At 33.0% G+C, this 22,406-nt stretch overlaps 1 protein-coding gene across 2 annotated transcripts; it reads right to left on the bottom strand.

The window, feature by feature from the left end:
• Nucleotides 1-6,932: 6,932 nt before the first annotated feature.
• On the bottom strand, nucleotides 6,933-22,205 carry LOC106070181 (nucleoporin p58/p45-like). 2 transcript variants are annotated; one of them, XM_056039047.1, is made up of 13 exons: nucleotides 22,022-22,205; nucleotides 17,651-17,823; nucleotides 16,926-17,222; nucleotides 16,323-16,508; nucleotides 15,667-15,694; nucleotides 15,436-15,501; nucleotides 14,610-14,784; nucleotides 13,954-14,033; nucleotides 13,426-13,544; nucleotides 11,713-11,795; nucleotides 9,557-9,758; nucleotides 8,658-8,735; nucleotides 6,933-7,417 (listed from the first exon to the last, which is right to left on the bottom strand). In XM_056039047.1, the coding sequence occupies exons 2-13, from the start codon at nucleotides 17,820-17,822 to the stop codon at nucleotides 7,188-7,190; spliced, it is 1,716 nt and encodes a 571-aa protein (XP_055895022.1). In that variant the 5' UTR covers nucleotide 17,823; nucleotides 22,022-22,205; the 3' UTR covers nucleotides 6,933-7,187. The 2 variants fall into 2 exon arrangements, with proteins under 2 accessions (XP_055895022.1, XP_055895023.1); XM_056039048.1 differs by lacking the exon at nucleotides 16,926-17,222.
• Between the last annotated feature and the right edge of the window lie 201 nt (nucleotides 22,206-22,406).

The raw sequence follows: 22,406 nt of genomic DNA, 5'->3' as shown, positions 1-22,406 counted from the left end.
TTTTTTTTTTTTTTTTTGGCCTACGGTTAACGAGGGTGTCATGTAGCCAGCAAAACGACCAACCGCCTTTACTTTTCCCCAACCAATGTCAGGTACCCATTAGAGCTGGGTGGACTCAGAGGCGCCCATTGATTCCAAAGTTGAAAATCCCAGTCTTCACCAGGATTCGAACCCGGGACTCCGCGTTCGGAAGCCAAGCGCGTTACCGCTCAGCCACCGCGCCTCTCATGGCTTAGCTGAAGTCTTATAATTGATGTAATTGTTTTGAATGCATTGTATCCCTTATTCGAATGCTTAAAAATAAAGTTTACAAGATTATAGTATTCGTTTAAATTTAGGTCTAACTTATAATGCATACTAATTGGCTTTTTCTCTTTAAAAAACTGCTTGCATAACTGATTTTAAAAATTAGATTTTTCGCTTTCAGAAAAAAAAAGTTGCCGTTGCATCAGAACTTTGAATGGTCTAAAATATTGTGATGTCGGATTTTCAATATCTTTTCTAGTTTACGAGATCTAAAGGGACGGACGGACAGACTGACAGACATTTCGCACAAAACTAATAGCGTCTTTTCCCCTATCGGGGTCCGCTAAAAATTACTCAATTTAGTAAAAACCTAGTGTGGTAGGCTACTCCTAGTGTATATTGGGCACAAATTTAACTATTTCTTCCTTAAAAAAATGTTTTAGATCCTGTGCTAGGCCCCAACCAATTGAGGACCCTAGGCGTCTGCCTAGTATGCCCTTGCTTAAGGCCAGCCCCGATCTAAAAAAAAAAAACTTAGATTAATTTTATTGTAGGCTATTAAAAAAATTCATAAGGTTTGAAGAGATAGCCTACAAGTATTCACACACACACACACACACACTAACCCCTAACCCTGACACACAATAATAATTTCCATTTGAGAGCGAACCAAAAAAAAATCTGTTGTGATTAAATGTTCTTCCTGGTAGGCCTCCATGTAGTGGCTTCATGAATCACTGTTCACTCATTGTTCGGGATTTAATTGGTTATGAGATACATTTCATATCTTTAAAAACGTATTTCCTGTCTCAAGTTACAAACTGAAGCTTTATCTTACGCCTGGGCCAGATTTAAGTAAGGGCGCTTGAACATCCCATCCACTTTATGTAGCTTATGATTAACATGCATTTCGTTGTATTGTACTTTGTAGATAAACTATACGTTACAAAGTCTTGTAATCTCCTAGACATCTATAATAAAATACCTATACTATTCCTACAACTATTTAAGTAGCTTTCGATGAGGTTCCGAGAATAAGGCTTGTCTTCGATGGTTAGTGAGGAATGAAGTAATCTATGTCATGCAGAGACGCAGACCTATGATCTGTGACAACTTTTTTACTACACCCTGTCTTCGTCGGTAGGAGGCTCGGTGGCTGAGCGGTAAAGCGCTTGTCTTCCGAACCGGGTTCCCGAGTTCGAATTCTGGTGAAGACTGGGATGTTTAATTTCCTTGAGTCCACCCTGCTCTAATGGGTACCTGACATTAGTTGGGGAAAGTAAAGGCGTTTGGTCGTTGTGCTGGCCACATGACAACCTCGTTAACCGTAGGCCACAGAAACAGATGACCTACAAGATTGTGTGTAACACAAAACTGTCCTTATAATCTTGGTTATTTATTATTTATTTTTTTATGAAAGTTATAACAAAAAATTATCTAAATCCTAATAGGAACACTGGACGCCCTTTTTTTTTCACAATTTAGAAGAAGATGAGAGACGTAGTCCTGTATGGGCTGTACCTTTATTGTTTTATCTAGAATCTAGAATAAAACTTCGCAATAACATCAAGTAAAAAAATAAATAAATAACGTATCGTTAATTAATAATTATACACGTTAGATTATGAAAGATCAGCATAAGTGAACTGACTGATCATATTGCGCAGTTCGTCTGAAATATAAATCATATTTGACCAGTTATCTGTTAAGAAATGCGAATAATAAAGACGAAGAAATGTATTTTTTGAACGTTTTTAAGCATGAAGAGATGGAAACAGCGTGTGACCTCAGCATGCAACACTGCAACACAACGAAAAAAAAAAAAAAAAAAAATCATGGATTGTGACAGCGAGAAGAGCGTCTTTGTTTTGCGTCATGCATCCGGTGTTACATAGACATTGGGCCTAAGTAAGCTAATTTATATTGTGCATGCACAGTCCGTTGTGCAGTCATGCCTATTAAACGTTTCTATCAAGAAATGTCTGTGTCTCTTAGTTTACCAGACACCAGACATTGACGAACAGGGAAGATAAACGTTAACAGGTGAAAGGATTTTTTAAAAAGTTTTTTTTTTCGGTATTTCCATTTCAAACATTTTTTTTTATAGTAACCGACAATCTTGTTGTTTACACATTAACAAATGTGATTCACTCTCTTATCTTTTCTTAATTTTTCTTTGGGCGATTTCTTCTCTTTGCAGTTTTTCCCCGATTAAAACATTAACTTTGTGGTATATTGATTTAGACTTCTCTGAAGTAGGCTTATAAGCAGCGTTAAACTTGTAATATTGGAGAAAAATTATAATTCTTTTCTTTAGAAGTTTTAGAAGTCTCTCTTCCCGCATTCCTCAACGCTACTTTCCTTTATCATTTTTTAGACTCATGCATCCAGTGGCGTAACGAAGGTGCCAGGCACCCAGGTCAGCAAGGCATGTCGGCGCCCACTTATTCAGTCACTTGTGTACGTAGTTTTGTATTTGTATAAATATATTAAACTATACAAAACCTAGATAGGCCTACAATGTAAATGAATTCAAAGTAGTAGTGTTTTTATACTTAGGTAGACCTGATATTGCCCCCCTTTTTTTTTGTTAAGTTTCGGCACCCGTGGCGGCTGTTCCACCCGCTCTCTCCTCGCTACGCCACTGCGTGCATCACCTTCTACTTTTCATTACATTAATAATTATTAATTTATACTCAAGCTTACGAATGTTCAGGGCTTAGTTTAAGGATTTATTTATTTGCTTTGTCTATCTATCAAACGAAAGACCTAAGTAGGGCTACTTGAGAAAGCCTGACCTAATTTAAACTTAATCATTCAATCCTGGTCGGATTTGTATGAGCTTCAGATCATTAACTATCCCTACTCTTTTCACAGCTAATAGTTGTGTATCCAAGACCACCGCTAAGAAATATAAATGTCAATATAAAATATAGATAGGACCTCATTCACCAATAGTAAACAGACAACATTTGGCCACGTGATAATATTGACAAAACAATGAAAATTACGTATCACGTGACAGCCTTTATGGATTGCGTAATTTTTATAGAAAATATAGAGAACCACGTGGCAAAATGTTGTTTGTTTACAATTGGTGAATGAGGTCCAATGATATTTACAAGTAAAATGAACAGAAAATGATCGCTTTGATATTGTAAGCATAATGGGAGTGTAATGGCTGTGATAGTAAATTTTAGTTTTCTCTGGTTCGACACGTTATTGTTGCTTAGTATCCCTAATTACTGACATGTCGAAAGAATGAGCTCATTAACGGAGTGGGAGGGGTGATAATGAAAGCCTTATAGACCTACATATTGGGACGATGTTGAAGAATAAAGGTAGCATTTACACAGACAAGAAAGTGTTTGCTAGTGTCTACTAGCCTACCATTACAATGGCAATGTCCTCGATTCCGAAGATTAAGGATGACTACAGTGTTTCACATGATAAACGCAAAATCCAGTTTTTTTCCGTATCTGATAGGCCGACTCTGGAGTGGGTCAATCTATCAAGGATTTTTCCATTTCTGACAGTAAGGTAATGCCACGGTAATTGGAGTAGTCTGATTTGTCTCCTTTTTTTTTTTTTTGTACAGGGATATGATGGTGGCATCTCGAAGTTCTGGCGGGATAGAACATTTGTCCCAGCACAACAAGCTGGAGGTTTGACCATAAAGTGGATGAGGTGACCAAGTAGTAAAACGCTTGGCTATGATGGGGTGCACGACATAATCCTTTCAATAGGGTAAGGTAACCCCTGAAACAAGGATTCTATATTGACATCAATAGAATGTAACGAACAGGCTGGCCCTTGAATGGCATTGGAAATGACAAAGTAAAACAAAAAAAAAAGCTTACAAAACGTTTTAGGATAGCACGGAGGAGATTTAAAAAAAAAAGGAAACCAATTGATTCTATGCTGAATACACAGAGAACACACAGATTTTTAATTCAAGACCAGGAAAGGAAAAGGTTTAACATTGTAAGAGTGAAAAAGACCTGAACACTACAAGACGTCAGTTTAATAGAACTATCAAGGGAGGCAAAAATAGTCGGTGTGTTTAACTTCCCGTATAAAAGATCCATATGAAGTTAAGCAAGATGACGACAGTATACTTCCATAGGTCACTTATAAAAAAAAGTAAGTTGAATAAGACAAGGCTTAAACCATTACAACTTCTTAAAGAGATAAAATCTGAGACAATCTAAGATTAAAATAATATAACATTCAACTTACAAAATAATGATCATAATTCTTCCCTGTACTATACCTATCCCGAGTCATAGAAATAATATTCTATAAAGAGAAATACACAAAATGCTAATAGGTCATCAGTAATAACAATCCATTTCCCCCAATAGACATGACCAGTACCTATGACTTGATAAGAAAGAAAAGTTATGTTCTGACAATCTACACATTGAATTAAAAAAAAAACAACTTACACACAAGGTATGAAGAATCTTAATGATAGAAGATGGTCAAACTTATGGTCAATATAGTATTTTAATGTAGTTATTACTGGTGTTTTCCATACACTAAAGGCCTGAATGGATGAGATGGCTGGACGTTAAAGATTGGTCTAATTGACCCTTTAGAAGATTGCTGGGTTTAAACAAAACTCATTTGACATGTTACAGGTAACTCTAGGGAAACATAGAGGAACTAAATATCTCTATATGCTGAAGACAGTGTGTGTTTGAAGAGGGAAGGCTGGAAGCATGCATTATTCAGAGGCCAAAATGCTCTTTCACAGTACCATACATAGATCTACATCACAGCACCATACATAGAACTACATCACAGTACCATACATAGAACTACATCACAGTACCATACATAGATCTACATCACAGCACCATACATAGAACTACATCACAGTACCATACATAGAACTACATCACAGCACCATACATAGAACTACATCACAGTACCATACATAGATCTACATCACAGCACCATACATAGAACTACATCACAGCACCATACATAGATCTACATCACAGTACCATACATAGATCTACATCACAGCACCATACATAGAACTACATCACAGCACCACACATAGAACTACATCACAGCACCATACATAGATCTACATCACAGTACCATACATAGAACTACATCACAGTACCATACATAGAACTACATCACAGTACCATACATAGATCTACATCACAGTACCATACATAGAACTACATCACAGTACCATACATAGATCTACATCACAGTACCATACATAGAACTACATCACAGTACCATACATAGAACTACATCACAGCACCATACATAGATCTACATCACAGTACCATACATAGATCTACATCACAGCACCATACATAGAACTACATCACAGTACCATACATAGATCTACATCACAGCACCATACATAGAACTACATTACAGTACCATACATAGAACTACATTACAGTACCATACATAGATCTACATCACAGCACCATACATAGAACTACATCACAGTACCATACATAGAACTACATCACAGTACCATACATAGATCTACATCACAGCACCATACATAGAACTACATCACAGCACCATACATAGAACTACATCACAGTACCATACATAGATCTACATCACAGTACCATACATAGAACTACATCACAGTACCATACATAGATCTACATCACAGTACCATACATAGAACTACATCACAGTACCATACATAGAACTACATCACAGTACCATACATAGATCTACATCACAGTACCATACATAGATCTACATCACAGCACCATACATAGAACTACATCACAGTACCATACATAGATCTACATCACAGCACCATACATAGAACTACATTACAGTACCATACATAGAACTACATTACAGTACCATACATAGAACTACATCACAGTACCATACATAGATCTACATCACAGTACCATACATAGATCTACATCACAGTACCATACATAGAACTACATCACATTACCATACATAGATCTACATCACAGTACCATACATAGAACTACATCACAGTATCATACATAGATCTACATCACAGTACCATACATAATACATAGACCTACAGAGAGTATGTCATGGACCAATGAAAAACTTTTTTGGAAGTGAAGAACTACATTGGATACCAGGGAAAGGGGGGGGGCACTGTGGAGTAAAAAGTGTCTTCAAGTGATCAGTGTTGGTTACCGAGAAGACCTTTTTAAGAGTGAGAAACTCTTGGCATGACAGCTTGGTTTGCTATTTGATAAGACCTTGAAATTAAACTTCAATGCTTCTACAAAAGGCTCAACAATGAAGGATATATGTGAATTATCATTCAAATTACCTCCCTTCTTATGGAGATGTTCATGAACCTTTATGTAAGTTAATAATTTAGAAGCTATCGATTTTATCAGCCTTAGGGAACTTCCACCAATATTGTAGTAGAATAAGTTTGGGATTTCAATTGATACCAGATACTTATAGAGTGACCTAAATTCACGGTAAAAAGAAACCAAGACACTGTGCATCAGATATGCCTAAATCTGTAGATCAAGTGGAATACTGTAATCCCTACACTTCGGACAGTGCCTTATTAAACAGCACAGCACTTGAGAATGAAATAAAAAAAAAAAAATAACCCAATTTTTGTTTTGTTAGATAAAATATATTATTTTCTAAAAAAAAAAAAAAAGAAAAAAATAGAACATCTGTAAAAAGGCTCAATCTTTCTTTATTCATATTAATAACAGTTGCATTATTAAAATGTAAAAAAAAAATAAAAATAATAAAGCAATCTGGATACAATACATAGTTATTAACAATTATTGTAAAACCACAGATTATAGACAAATATATCTAAAACCTTTCTTTAGTCTAAAATTTAGTAAAAAAAATGTTCCTAGACATCTTTATGAATGTGAACACCAGGCCAACAGTTTGATGTTGATTGAAACACACATGGCTCATTATCTCTTTCCTCTTTTGGCTCCTTGTGGTGGTTTCTGGAGCTGAAATGGTTGTTTTGTATTGGCAGACATGTTGGTGTTGGTGCCAGCCAAGTTCAGTGCTGCCGTGGTGGATGCCCCAAGTGTGGGAGGAGTTCCAAAGCCCGCTGGAGATAAAGTGGAGGAAAAGAGGTTGCCAACACCTCCAATACTTGCTCCTCCACTGGACAGACTTGAACCTGTAACTAATCCTGAAATAGAAAATAAAGAGTGGAATTCAAAGGAATGATCAATCTATAGATTTAAAAGCCTAGATAACTATGTTTAAAAAAACTAAAAGGTCACCACAAGTCACCAAGCCATTTCTAAGTTGGGTGCCAAGAACTAGGTTCAAATAAGTAAGCAAAGGAGAAAGGCAGCAATGCAGAAAACCTTTCAAGCAAAGTTAGCAATGATGACACAACTAGAAGCAAAGTGAATGATGAAACACTGAAACACTGACCCAATACAGAAACCGTCAATCTTCAATTTTCTCATGCTGGCAAATCTAACCAAGCTAGGTTGGCTCATTTACACATTTTCAACAAAAAATATGGTCAAAAAGAATCAAGCAAATCATTTAAATTTTTAACTTACTGGCTTTAAAAAATTTGAATTTTAATGTTTCTGCAGACAATGACTTTTTTGTAAGTTACTCTTTTTTTAAAAAACAAAAAATATGCAAACAATTCAAATAGTAAAAGTTTGGATTTGTTTTTAAATGATGTTCTTGTACACTTGCATTACACAGACATGACATGGCATATGGAAGGTTTCTCTTGCCTTCCTCAGAGTTTTAGTTATTACTATTTGGGTCCACAACAGAGAATAAATGAAAAAAACTCATAAAGTTAGGAAAACAGGCTGAAGGATAATGTCCCATGCAAAGAAACAACAAAGCAATGTGTAATAGTCATTGGCAATCCTAGCTTTGGAGGATAAATATAAATAAATAGCGATTTAGGTGATTCTTATGGACAGAATAATGGAAGGGTTGATAAGATATGTATTTAAAAATGTATATGATAATTTATCTGCACTTTTTGGCACTGTCTAATCAAACATCTAAGCTCTTTTGCTTGTAACACTAAGTTTTGTTCTTTAGTTGGCAATGGTTAAATCCTAGACATTGTTTCATTAGCCAATCTCTCCCATTCTTTCTTAATGTTTAGTACATTCTTTAGGCTACCCTATTCCTGATAATCCCCAATGAGATTATAAAAAAGAAACAAGCATTACATTTTTGTTTACACCAGAATAGTATTTAAACTTAATATTAAGTACATACAAATACTGCCTGTACTTCTATATATTTAGTGTTTTCATTGGAATGCTGCAAGCCAAAAAGTGCACAAAATAATTTTGCAGTTTAGCATATATTGCTATAATTCTGATCAGAGACCAATAATTAATATTCTGTAAAATAAAAGAGAAAAAAAAAACAACATTTACCTGTACTTGGTTTATTTCCCCCGAAAATTCCACTTGCAAAAGTTGGAGTAGATCCGATTAAACTGGCCACAGGCGGACCTAGATATGGGAAAAAAAATGTATATCTAAATATAAAGTAAAAACTAATGTTACAGCTTATGAGACAGTATGGAACGCTGCCAGCCTTCTAGATAAAATAAAAAATATATGAAAATAAAAAAATAAAATAATGTCAATAGAAAGCAACAATTTTTTTAGTCATATATTTTTACTTCATTTAAAATTTTTAACGCATTTAGTCATACATTTTAATCCAAAGTTGTAGTGTAAATTACTTTCAATTGTTAAATAAAATTATTGGAAGTAACATAATAATAATCTTTATATCCATTTGTCTAACAATTTTGGCATTAAAAAATACATTGTAACTATATAAACAAAATATACATCACACTAGTTCCACTCAAATGTAACATGTGAAATGTGTAAACATTAATATTTTTTTATTCCCATTTTTCAAGGGAACAACTGATATTAATGCATCCTAAGAGTCACGTAGCACAAGTTCTTACCAATTTTGGTCTAATTTTAGAATTATTTTCACTCACTTTAAAGATAATTTACATTACTTTGAGAAAACATCTAATACCATTATGCAAATTATCCCCTGAGCCAACAGCCTTGTTATAATGTTTAATGAGTTTTCATTGTCATGACAACAGATGAGCTAACACTAGTCAGAGGCAGCCCCACGATAAAGAGAATTTTTTGTCCCCCTCAGCCATCGCACTAATATTTGCGGCCCTGATATGGCACTCACTCATGCACAGCTAAAGCCGCCTCTGCACTAGTATACTAAACAAAATCCTCTAACCAGTTCATTATAATAGGCAGTGGTACAAATATTAAGCTTTACAAACCTTGAGGCTGTTGAGCACGGGTGTGCACCATAGCCATAGCATGAGCAGCAGCGTTGGTAGTGCCAGGGAAAGGATTAGGCCCTGCCAGGTCGGACAGCTGTGATCTCTTTATTGACTTCGTTACTGGTGCTGGCTTGTAAAAAATATTCTTTGCATCACCATGGACCACTCTTCTATAAGTTAAGAACTGCTCCTTCTGGCTCTGTAAAAACAGTACTATCAAGTTTTATTTTCTGGTTATATCATTAACTTTACTTTTTCAATACTATGTTTACCAGTCACATTTAGTGATAATATAAAGGCTGCACAGTCTTTTAGTGAGTCACTATTAGAGAGAGAGAGAGTATGGAAAAACCTACAACTTAAAGTAAGTAGGAATGAGGTGCTACACTTAAAAAAACCTGATTCAGCTACGTTCAGACAAAAGTGCTGGAAGGACATAAACCATACCCTCACTTTTAGAAGGTTATGGTATTAACAAGTACATAAAGGAAAAAGATTACTATTCAAACGTGGTGTTAGGAATATCTGAATTTCAACAACTTAACTCCTTATGCATGTTCAGAAAAAAATATATTTGAAAGTAACAAAAAGAGAATTTGTTTAACTCTTTGGCTCCGCACCAACGCACAGGGCGTTGATTTTAAAAAAGGGGTAAAAAGTCGGACCAACGCTGGGGGCATCGGCTATTTCAAATTTATTGTTTTCGTTTCGATTTCTCCAATTCTTGTTTTTTATTGCTTAATTGTTTATCTAGAATAGTTTCCCTTTGCTAAACATCCGGAATTTCCTTCATTTAACGTGTTTTTATTTTGTACGAAGTTTGTAAAGAGATGACATTTATTTTTTCTGTGTGCGTGTTTTTTTAACATGGAGCTTCAACCAAGGCCATATAAACTTTGTAGATCTAAATATTTCTTTGATAAAGAAGTATAAGAATTCAGATGACAGTGGTTTTGTTTCATCTGATGGTGATATTGATAAATCTAATTATATAGATCTAGATCTAGTAAATTAATTTATAGGTCTAGACCTAGGCCTAGGTCTAGTAATGATGAAGTTTATCAGCTGATGAAGCAGCTCCACCCCCAGCTAATGTTCAATGTAGATCTAGAACTAGTTTAGCTGTCTCTACATTATCTAGATCTAAATCTAATCAGATAGATGTAGATCTCTAGATCTATCATCTAGGCACTGAAACAGAACAATTTCAGATTTATTCCACCAAGAAATTGGGTTGTCAACCTAGACTAGACTTAGCACTGCATCTATTGAGATGGAATGTTTTTTTCATTGACAATCACATTGTTGATAGTCTTGTTACCAAAATAAATAGCTATGCTGACCATAGGATTAAATGGAACACCCCTGCTAGAATAAGATCCATTTTCAGAGAATGGAGACCTATAACTATAAAGAAAGACAGAGTATGTAAACACTTTGGGTCAGGGAGAACGGTTTATGTTTGCGCTGGATGGGAGTCGAACCCACACATTCATATTGACTGCTTCCATGAATATCACAACTAGAAGGAATATTTATATACTAAGTACATGAAGAACATTAGAAGAAAATACTATAAATATATATATGCTGTACAGTTGGACTAGTTTTAGGGTAAAAGTGTTTTGTTCCAAGAGTGTTGCTTTTTTTATGGGCTTTTTCGTTAAAGTAGTGACATTGGATTATTAGTTCCAGTTTATTATTTTTTGCATCTATTGCTGTTTCTTCTGTGGTGTTCTGTAAACAAATGGATAAAAATGAGAAAAAAAGCTATTTCAATTCAATTTGAACAATAAATTTCTTTAAACATGCACTTGGATGGATATTTTCAATGTCAGTTGGTGAATTTTTCATTTTTAATTTTTATATTCAAAACCCAAAATTACAAAAACAACATAATTTGCAAACTAGAAAACATAAGAAATGGAAAGAGCATCCATTTCTCTTTAATTCTATATCAAGTTTATTATTTTCCAATAATAAATAAAAAAGTTATACAAGTTATATCGAAGCAAAGTAGCGCACTCTGAAATGGCGGAAAAATTAATTCCGTCCAAAAGTGGCAAATAATTCCGAATTAATTCCGGAGCCAAAGAGTTAATGCTAGACAAACTACTAGCACTAACATTGTGAGCTTTCAAGATTCTTCTTACCTTCACAGCTTCATGAACTTGCTGGAGCTGTGCAGCCAATGAAATGAATGTTTCATGGAGTTTTTTCAAAAGGGATAACACTTCTGAAAGAATAAAAACAAAATATGCAAGTAAGAAAATGTAAAAAAAAACAAACCCATTTTAGAGCAAAAGTATGAATTACCAAAAACTTTTACATCAAAAGGCCATTCAATCAAATCATTAGATAAAAATAATCTGATATAAACTTTTCACATGTAAATTATGAGTGAGTCTGGTGTGAATGTTTTTTTATAGTTATAATATTATGTTTGATGTAATGCACAAATTGTAAGACAAATTTCCTTACGGACAATAAAGATTATTAATACTTAGAAGAAAAAAAAAGGCAATGATCACAAAAAATGCATCTTGGTAACCATTAATTTTTAAATTACAATACACCAATACACAAACAATCAATATCATAGAATTGGACTTATAAGGCTAGTTTGAAGTATCTTTCCAAAATTATAAGGAACTTTTGCAATAAATGTTTGTTTACAAGTAATGGAAAGAATTTTTTTTAACGAATAAATTATTTTAACAAAATTATTTTACTAGATTAAAACAACAACAACAACAACAAAAGAAACAAAGTGCAGAGGTAAAACTGTTCAGGGTTACATTTTTTATATTAGATGCTAAATTTGTTGAATTTAAATAAGGAACTTAATCATTTTAGTCTTTGTTTTATAATTTTAGTGTTGACAAGATCATTTTAACTTTCAAAACATCCACTGAATTAGTAGAAAAAGAAATATAAATAAAAAGCATCTCATCTCATATATGTTAAATTACATTTTTAAAAAAAAATCTAACAAAATAAAATCTAGAAAGTGGCCATATTTATATTATTTATTTGATAAACACCAATTTCAGGGCCATGGACACCAGTTGGGAAGAGGCTTTAAATATTGCAGGAAACTGATTTCTATGGAGACAGCTAGCTGCCCAGTGCTCCAAAAAGCACAGGAGGATCTAGTCTAAGTAAGTCTAAGGCTGAAAACTGAATAAAATTAGCACATAGGGATACAAATTTTTTTGTGTTTTTGTAATCTCAATTGACACATATACAACTAGAGTAAACTGATTGATACAGGAATACAAGTCATATTTTAAAATATGCAATGAGCTATGAATGTTGTATAATTTCAAGTTAATCAACATAGAAATGATATTTCAAAAATAAAAGCATAATAAAACAAAAATGTTGAAGTGATTGATTTATTTTTTAAAAAAAAATTTGCAGACTATGTGATAAAAAGAAAAAAATACAACTAAATCATAATTGTAAGAAACCTATAACATTATAAAACAGTTGTGCTGGAAAAATGTAAAAAATTGAAAATGAAAATCAGTAGCAATAACAGCGAAAACTCAGACAAAACATGAACTTTAAACATTTACACATGAAATTCCAGATGTAGAATATGTGCAGAAATTGAGCATGAACAGTTTTGACAGGAGACAAAAAGTAGGAAATTTAAAAAATATGGACCATTGAAATCCTGACAAGTGATCTCTAAGTTGTTCCATCGCTATAGACTAATTTTATAGTCAAAATGTGGCACATTTTCAGTGCTAATTTTATCATACATTTAAAAAAAAAACAAGAGACTTTAGCCTCTTCAAATCTATAAATGATGTGAATAAAGAGAACTACGTCAGCTTATCAAATGTAGTATGTAATACCTGATGGTGTATGGGGATTGCTTTGATGCAAAGCAGCAAGATGGCTGTCTAATGTTTCAATCTGTTGTCTATATGTGACCATTCTTTCTTCAAATTCTTCTACCAAGCGTTGAAAGTATCTGAGAATAAATAAACAAAGGTGGTAAAAGTTCTCTATAAGTAAAAAAAAAATCCTACTGTAAAAGTAATCTAAAAAAGAATCTCCCCAGCCAAAAGCTACGGCTGCTATCATCAAAAGAATAATTATTCCACATTCACAAAAAAAAAAAAAAAAAAAAAAAAAAAAAAAAAAAAAAACAACAACCCAATAACAACAACAAAAGGTTTAAAGAAATCAGTGAAAAAATTTTTTTTTTTCCAGATCTCATTTATACTGTAATTTACTGTAGAGTTTTGATTTTCTAAAATATTAAAAATTTCAAAATAAAAAAAAAAAAGAAATTTTGTGACTACTAAATACATATGTAAAAAGTATTGTAAGACTTTTTTTTTTTTAGTAGGAACACATTTGAAAAGAAGTAAATTTACTCTGTTGGAGCTGTGTTCTCATACTGAAGACCTGCTGGAATTTCTTTAGTTCTCTGAGCCATTTCAGCATTCTTCAGTTTCTGAAACACATTTGAGCAAGAAAATATCAAACTAAATTAGGGAGGTAACTGAATAATCTAAGTACAACTTTCATTTTCAATTACGTAATGTGATGGAACAAATGCCAGAAATTTTTAAAAAATGTGAAGCATAAAGCTTGACAGTCATATAGGGATATGGAATCAGCACCTTGGGTAAAATAAATAACAAAGGATAGAGGATTATTAAAAGAAAACAATGCATCTTCTATCATTCTGTGTCAAAAAAGAGAATAGCGAAGAGGGATGTCAGTTTCCTAGCAAAATTAAAATTGTACTTATTAATAGTTATACGTTTCAGCCCATTATTAGGCTGGCAAAAACGAACAGCTTCTCAATACTTTTAAGTGAAAAGAGATAGGATGGTTCAACATATGATTAGACATAATTCATTATCCAATGTTTACTATTTTAGGTACTAATGAGGGTATACATAGAATGAGATGTCAAATATTATGTCCCTATAATAAAAAGGGCTATTAATGCTAAAAATTAGAATTCCTGATTCAATACTATTAAAAACACCAATAAATGAAAAACTGGCTTCAAGGAACACACCTGGGTCATTTCCTGCTTCAGTTTTTCCACAGAGCAAGCATTCCTCTGCAGACCATTAGCCACAACAGACAACAACTGCCTAAGGGCTGTGACATCCTCCTGAACTTTGATCATGGGCTTGGAGGACATACGTGCAATATCTTCTCTCACAGCTTTCTCTTCTTTCACATATTTACTACATAACAAAAAATTGATATCATTTAAACTTTTATAGTTTCAATAATTACAGTTGACAAACAAGTCAAAGTGGCTACATCAAATTGTACTTTATTTATTTATAATTATGATAAATTTTTCAGCTGTTGCTAATCTCTTTAATAGTTTCCTCAGTTTATCTAACTAATCTCTTACATTTTTTTATCACTTTATCTGAATCAGGGGTTCTGACAAAAAAATAATAATTTATGTACTCAAACAATACCCTAATGGTGCCATTTTGAGATGCAGGGTGCCCTGGGAACAAAACTTTTTAAAGTGAATTAGTGTCAAAAACTAAGAACTACTGATTCTAGAAAAACTTTCAGGACTGTCCATAATATTTTCTAGTTTCAGAAATAAAGTAATTGAGCAAATTCTTTTTGTGTGTGTGTGTGTGTTTAAATCAATATGTTTATGTGGCCCAATTAAATCTTTGCTGAAAATAAAATGAAAAAAAAAAACACAACAACTAATAATAGGACCAATTAAATTATCTAAGCCTAAAACTAATAAAATTATACTATAAGCTTTATATTTAACTTTAACTCAGATCATGACATGATTCTTTTGTAAGACATTTGTTCAGGAACAATGAAGACTATTAAAAAAAACAAAAAAGAGCACTTACAGCAGTGGCTCAACAGTAGCTGTTAAAAGTTCAGGAAGCACTGACTCCTTCAGGGTTTTGCCATCACTGATTGTGGAAACAACAATGTCAACATTATTTCACTTTGACAGTATTTTACTTAATTTGTCATACCATAAAAACATTCATAAAAGTTCAAAGTTCATAAATCAAGATGCTAAACTCAGAGCTGTACATGTCCAAGTGAAACACATAGATTTAAACTTAGCTTACCTTGCTGCTCCAAGTCCAGCACTCGAACCTAAATATATTAAAAAAAAATTGTTTTAATGCACTAGAAAAGGCCTTTTTTTCCCCCATAATAGTTTCAACTATACAAAAATAGTATTGAAAAGGAAAATAAAGAAACAACTCAACAACAAGTCATTTAACAACTGATAAAAATTTTTGATCCTGCATATATGTCTTCTATGATAGCACTTTACCAACTATATATACACAGCCCATCAGACATAATTAGGTATGAAAGGCTCTAATAGGTTCTTTTAAGAGCCCTTGATAAAAAAAAAACTGAGGATGAAAGCAGTGCATGCATGATATTAAACATAATCCCAGACCTTGCTCAAAACTAAGATACACTAAGTCAAAAGACAAGCTAATAGAATAAAATCTTACACTATTTTTCTAGAGCAGGGACTCTGTGAGACAAGAGTTAGACAAAAAAAAAACCCAACAAAAAACAAGATGGCTGGTATGCACTCTGGACAGTCATCTATCTATGGTCCCGAGTCCAAACCCTGCTCATTGTGAGAGGTTTTTCCTAGGATATAATAATCTTCATTTATGATGGAGTAGCCAAACTATAAAGCAAGCAGATCCTTTTCTACTTCTATCTAGAAAATACTAAAGAAAATGTATTCAAGGCTCACCAGACTTCTGTACAGTGTTTGGATCTACTCCTCCCAAACCAGATGTTGAGGTACTTAAAGGAAGAGAAGAAAATATACTGGCGCCAGCAGAGGAAGCTGATGCAGCTGTTCCAAATACACTTCCTCCAAGACCTAGACTTAAATTTGTGCTGGTTGTGGTTCCAGGTGTGCCCAACAGAGATGCTCCTGATATGTAGGATAAAAAGATATAATAGCATATACAAAAAAAACAACAACAAAAAAACAAACTGGCAACTACAAAAAAAGTATAAATAAATATAAATGCATATATATATATATATATATATATATATATATATATATATATATATATATATATATATATATATATATATACACACACTTTTTTTAACACAAAAAAAAAATAACATGCATTAATTTGTTACATTTAATGATGACTTGTAACTTTAACTTGTAACAATAAGGTACAGATGCCATAGCATCATAAAACCATCAAATTGAAATTTGGCTATTATCTTTTCAAAGGCTTATACTTAAAACTTAATATTCAGTCCTTAACTATCTGTAACTAAAGTAACATAAAGAGAAAAAATTATTAAATGCATGAAAACAAATTTTTACCAAATGATGGTGCTGATGTTGTTGGTGGTTTGCCAAAACCAAAACCCTGACTTAATGGTGCTGTGGATGTTGATGGCTGTTGTGCACCCAAAGAAAACCCACTGGTTGTGGTTGTAGAAATGGGCTGTGTCCCTAATGAGAACCCACCAACTGTGGATGTAGCTAGGGGTTGTGTCCCTAATGAGAATCCACCAACTGTGGATGTCGCTAGGGGCTGTGTCCCCAAGGAGAACCCACCAGTACTTGGAGTTGAGCCAAAACCACCAAAACTGACAGTTGAAGTGCTAGCAGGAGTTGCTGTAAATGGGCACATACAAATTTACATTATTTTCAAATGAAACAAAAAAAAAAAATGCTCGGCATTTATTATTTCTATTCACAATTTCTTTACATATATATGCAAACTAGATTAATACATACAATTATATATTTACAAGAACATTCTTAATCCTTTACAATTTTTTTTTTTTAATTTATTGCCAATTATAAAAAAAAAAAAGGAGCATAGTTGTAATAATAAATCCAATGTACTATTAAAACCCTATTACAAATACTATTTATCTCTTTTGGATCATACTGTATATGTATAGAAATAAACAGTTCTATAGATATAATATGAACTAAGAGTTTTCTAGACTAATTTTAAAATTAAGATCAAATATACCTGTTACACATAAAAATAGTTTAATTAAAATGTTTAATAAAAAATGTTCTCAGTCACAAACCTAACAATGCAGTTGGTGCTGTTGTTTTATTCAATCCAAAAGAAAATCCTGTGGATGTATTTGCAGTTGGCAGTGTGAGGGTAGGGGCAGATGTCTTGTTAAGACCAAAGGAGAAGGGAGTTGATGCACCCTGTGTTGCAGTGCCTGTGTTGCCAAATGTAAAGCCAGACATTCTGTAATTAACAAAGAAATAATTTTAAAATAAAAACTGAACTGATGTGTCACTAAATAAAAAAATTATTAGGTTCAGTAACTTTACAGTATTTAGACAATAGTTTTGAAAACATCTTTAACACTTTTTTTAGCTGCACCGAAAAAGGAAATTTAAGCTTATATCAATTCTGTCTGATCTGCCCCTCTATCCCCCCCCAATGATTTAGATGTCAAATACAAAAAGTGTTAGATTTAAAATCTGATTTCACCATATTTAGATACAATAGCAAGCTAAAAACAGGTGCGATGTCATGATTCAGTCTTTTATAAGTGAACCCTTTTATTTAAAAATATAATATGCAAACTTCAATTAAAAAAAACAACATAAAAACAAATACTTTTTTTTTAAACAAAGCTATAAATATGAAGTGTAATTGTTTCAGTTTCTTTGGATCATTCATGTAGTTTTTGTACAGGTATAATTTTTGCACAAACTTTTTACAAGACAGACAGAGTGAGTTGATTAAAAAAAGGTTTGTAAAAAATGATTCCTTATACACCGCATACAGCATATTATTTATTGTTTTTTTTTTTAAATTTTAAATTAGGGAACTGAATAATCTACTTCTAGTTGCTGAATCAGGAAATAGGGATGCCTGTGTACTTAGAATATGTGTTTTTTCTATCATATGGAATATATATATATATATGTGTGTTTTATCACTTAGATAAAGCCTAAAAGCACTTACTTTGTATGTTTTTTTATCACTTAGCATTTGTATGTTTTTTATCATTTAACATATGTTTTTTTTTAGATTGATTAGATTTTATCATTGTTTAGCAAAATGTAAGTGAATGTGGGTTTGCTATAACTATAAATGTGTGCATGTGTTTTATCTAGATCTATAACTTCACATTAAAAAACAAGAAACAAAGCTTTTACATTAAGTGTAATTGTATCAATTAGATTGGATCAATCATGTGATTATATTTTTAATAGATCTAGACTTTTCTCGACTAACAATTGAAATAGCTGATCTGTGCAATTAAATCTAAAAGATTCTATAGTCTAACGAACACCCCCTATTTTCTGATATTAGCGAACACCCCACAATCTTTGTTAAAATGAACCTTTATTTTGATAGCTATGACGAAACTAGTCTATTGTTTTTACTCCATTTCCTTATAGTTTAGACACATTTAGTTTTGTTTACCTGAAAAACAAGGGTTTTACACGGGTTCAAAGGATACTGATAGGACGATGCCTTTTTTTCCTCTTCTAGGACAGAAGGAGAGTAGGTCCAGGATGAAGGAGATTTTTTTAGGAAATTTAGGTACCAGCTAAACAAGACCTATCTAAAATTCATCTAAATAGGCCCTAAAACACATACCTGTCATAACCTTTGTGCAAATAGGGGGTGTTCACAAATATTTGTTTATTACTAACAATGACATTAACGAACGCCAATTTAATGAACATTAAGCTATTATAGAATTTGAGGCGGCGATAGATCTACATTTTTTAAACACTTTTTTATTACTATTTTGCCACACATCACTTATAATTATGCTCTACAAATGTAAAGACAATTTAAAATTAAACAATTAGTTTGAATTAACAAACAAACAAACACAGTGATAGGCACAACCCTGCTCTCCCTCATTATGTCTCTCCTTGGTGCCCTAATTATATTGATAAACCATTAAAACCAGAGGTTTACTAAGCATGGTATCATCAGCACAGTATCAGAAAAAAAAAAAAAAACGAGGGAGGGACAATTATTGATCAATCAGGTACCAAATTAGGTCACAGTCACTGAGCAGAGTGAGCAGGCTTGACAAGAGGGGTCGCAAAGTTTTTTTAAATTTGGGTCAACAAAACCTAGGTAGGCTACAATACACAGTATAGCATATCTATAGGTAAAACTTGTGTCTAATGGCCTGGTTGTGGTGTCAGTTATAAGCAGAGAAGGGACCAATTAAGAGTGGGGAAAGTAACACTAATCTGTCGGTCTTGAGTTGGTTTAAAAAGAAATTGATATTAAAAGAAAAAGAAAATTTAAAGATAATATCATTTTTAAATACAATAATTAACATGAAGAGTTTGTTAGTGTACAGATAGTGTTCTTTAGTGTACAGAGCGAGGAATCGTGTTCGTTAATGTTAGCGCTGGACCTCATTGTCTGACCCTCTTCAACATAATATTTTATTGTAACTATGCGTAGCGTAACGAAACAATATAATATATTATATCTATTTTTATTGTCAAATGGATGACGAGTTTATAATTATAGTAGATGTTTCCATTTTTTTCCTAGGCCTAACCATTACAGAGCTATTAAGATTAACAAAAATAACATTCAAACGTAAAAATAGTGACGGCAGCACTTAACTTTTTTTAAAGATGAAAATTACCATAATCTAGAGACTGTCTAGTCACTAGTGTCTAGCTAGCTGCTAGACTCTAGACTTAGACTAGGCTAAAGTTACAATAAATGTTAAATTTAAGACTAGTAGACTTACTGTCTTTACTACTTTATTATTAGCTTATGACTGCATCATAATCATATGATATCATAGTATTACTATTAGAATCTACAAGTAATTCACACCATACACTGTGACTAGTGAGTCACTAGTGTGACACACATTCACACAACTGTCACAACACACAGCAGACCTGCCTACCATTACGCAAAATCTCCCAAAAATGACAGTACGCAAATACACATTGAACCCTTCGCGTTACGCATTTCGTATCCTTTTTTTCCCCCCTCTCTTTACTAGCTTACAAGCGGTCACAGAGGTCATGCTAAGCCGTCCTGTTGGGAGGGGGGGTGGGTGGGACAGAAAAGGTGGGGGAACACATTGTGTCCAGATCTATACGTTGATTGGTTCTTAAAAGCTATTAGATTTAGTCTAAAAATGAAGAACGCGAGAGTGAGGAAGTGGCGGGTTGGTACCGTCAGTTATCTGATACACAGCGTGACTTTTTTTTTCTAAGTTCATTAGTAGAAATTAATTATGTTGAATCCCTGATTCCCGTATTCATTTGTATAGAAAAAAATATCGAAGTGCTATCGATTCAAAACACATTGAGTGACATTGTAGATATCTAGTCTAGATCTGGATTCTAGATAACTTGTTATACAGGAATAGATCTAGCTAGAGTCTAGCTAGTCATTACTTACCTTATGTCATGATTCACTACATTACTCTACAATCTAGATCCAATTTAGTTGTATGATTTAGATTGACTAGATCTAGATCGATAACATCTACTACCATCTAGTCTAGATCTAGACTAGATTTTTAGTGACACTTAGTCTTAGTATAGAATAGATCAAGGATGAAGGTAGGCCTACGAAAGTTTGGAGTAGACCTACGTTAGTAGCGGATCCACTGCATCGGTAACACTCTTGAGCCTAGATCTAGTCTCTAGAGTAGATTATATTCATTATATAGACATAGATCTAGTCTAGATATCATCTATCTATATTGTTGTATTGATCTAGATTTAGATTGTAAATCTAATCATGACATCTAGATCTAATATTATATATATATATATATATGACAAAATAGTCGATCGTGTAAGTGTTACGCATTCTGGTGCCAAAATACGCATTTTGACCATCAGCGTTACGCATTTGGACTTTTTTTGGTAGGCAGGTCTGACACAGTCATGTGTACACTATATTTTATATACTATAAAACTATAATAAAATAATTAGTATATTATAAGTATAATAAATAAAGTATAACTAGATCTATGAATAATTATTATAATGACAGTTCAAAAAGCTGTTACAGTGTTGAGTGTAAGTTACAGTGACACTGACAGGCTCATCTGAGTCGTCTGAGATGATGATCATAATTATAATCATGTCAATCATGTGATGAGCTGAGCCTGATCAATCATCATGATCATATCATCATGGCAATCATGCTGATGAGGTAACATTTTAAAAGTTTAAAAAGTCACTTCTTTAGTTTACTAAGTAATACTACTAGATCTAGTTACCTAGTAAGACCTATGCTAGTAGAGAATCTCGTCTCCCATACCGACTAACACTAACTCATACTCATACTAACTGACTAACAGTTGACTAACACTACACTCTAGACTCTACACTAACACTGACTTGACTGACTTAATTGTCTTAATCACTAACACAAACTGTGACAAAGTGACAAACTTGACGAACATTACATTACCTCTTAAGGGTAACGACTAGATAGATATGCCTTAATCTCGTAGAATCTGGAACCTAGATTTAGAATCTGAATCTAGATCTAGTCTAATTCTAGAGTCTAAGTCTAGATCTAGATCTAATGCATCATAAACAAAATTATTTAAAATAGAGAAATGGCATGAAATTACGTTTTCCGGTGCGCTCATTATCGATACCAACCAAAGCTTACACTGTTTCTATGAAAATAGCTATTGAACCGACAATTTTAACAGTTATTATTTCAAAAAAGATATTTAGTAATTATCGATCTAGCTACAAAAAATAAAACGAGATACTATTTTCTTAAATAGTTATAATAATTATTTTAAAGAAAGTGATGCAGAAATAATATAGCTTATAAAAGTAAA

Source organism: Biomphalaria glabrata, chromosome 8 (genome assembly GCF_947242115.1).
Source record: "Biomphalaria glabrata chromosome 8, xgBioGlab47.1, whole genome shotgun sequence".
NCBI classification, from domain to species: domain Eukaryota; kingdom Metazoa; phylum Mollusca; class Gastropoda; family Planorbidae; genus Biomphalaria; species Biomphalaria glabrata.
This window is presented reverse-complemented; position numbering and strand designations above follow the sequence as displayed.

Bases quoted from the DNA above. Each gene is read 5' to 3' on its own strand.
- LOC106070181 (XM_056039047.1), bottom strand. From the start codon at position 17,822: ATGTCTGGCTTTACATTTGGCAACACAGGCACTGCAACACAGGGTGCA. The intron at 16,509-16,925 runs GTAAAAATTTGT...CCTACATATCAG, and splicing joins AACATCAGCACCATCATTTG to GAGCATCTCTGTTGGGCACA. The intron at 13,545-13,953 runs GTAAATTTACTT...ATTTATTCTCAG, and splicing joins GAGAACACAGCTCCAACAGA to ATACTTTCAACGCTTGGTAG.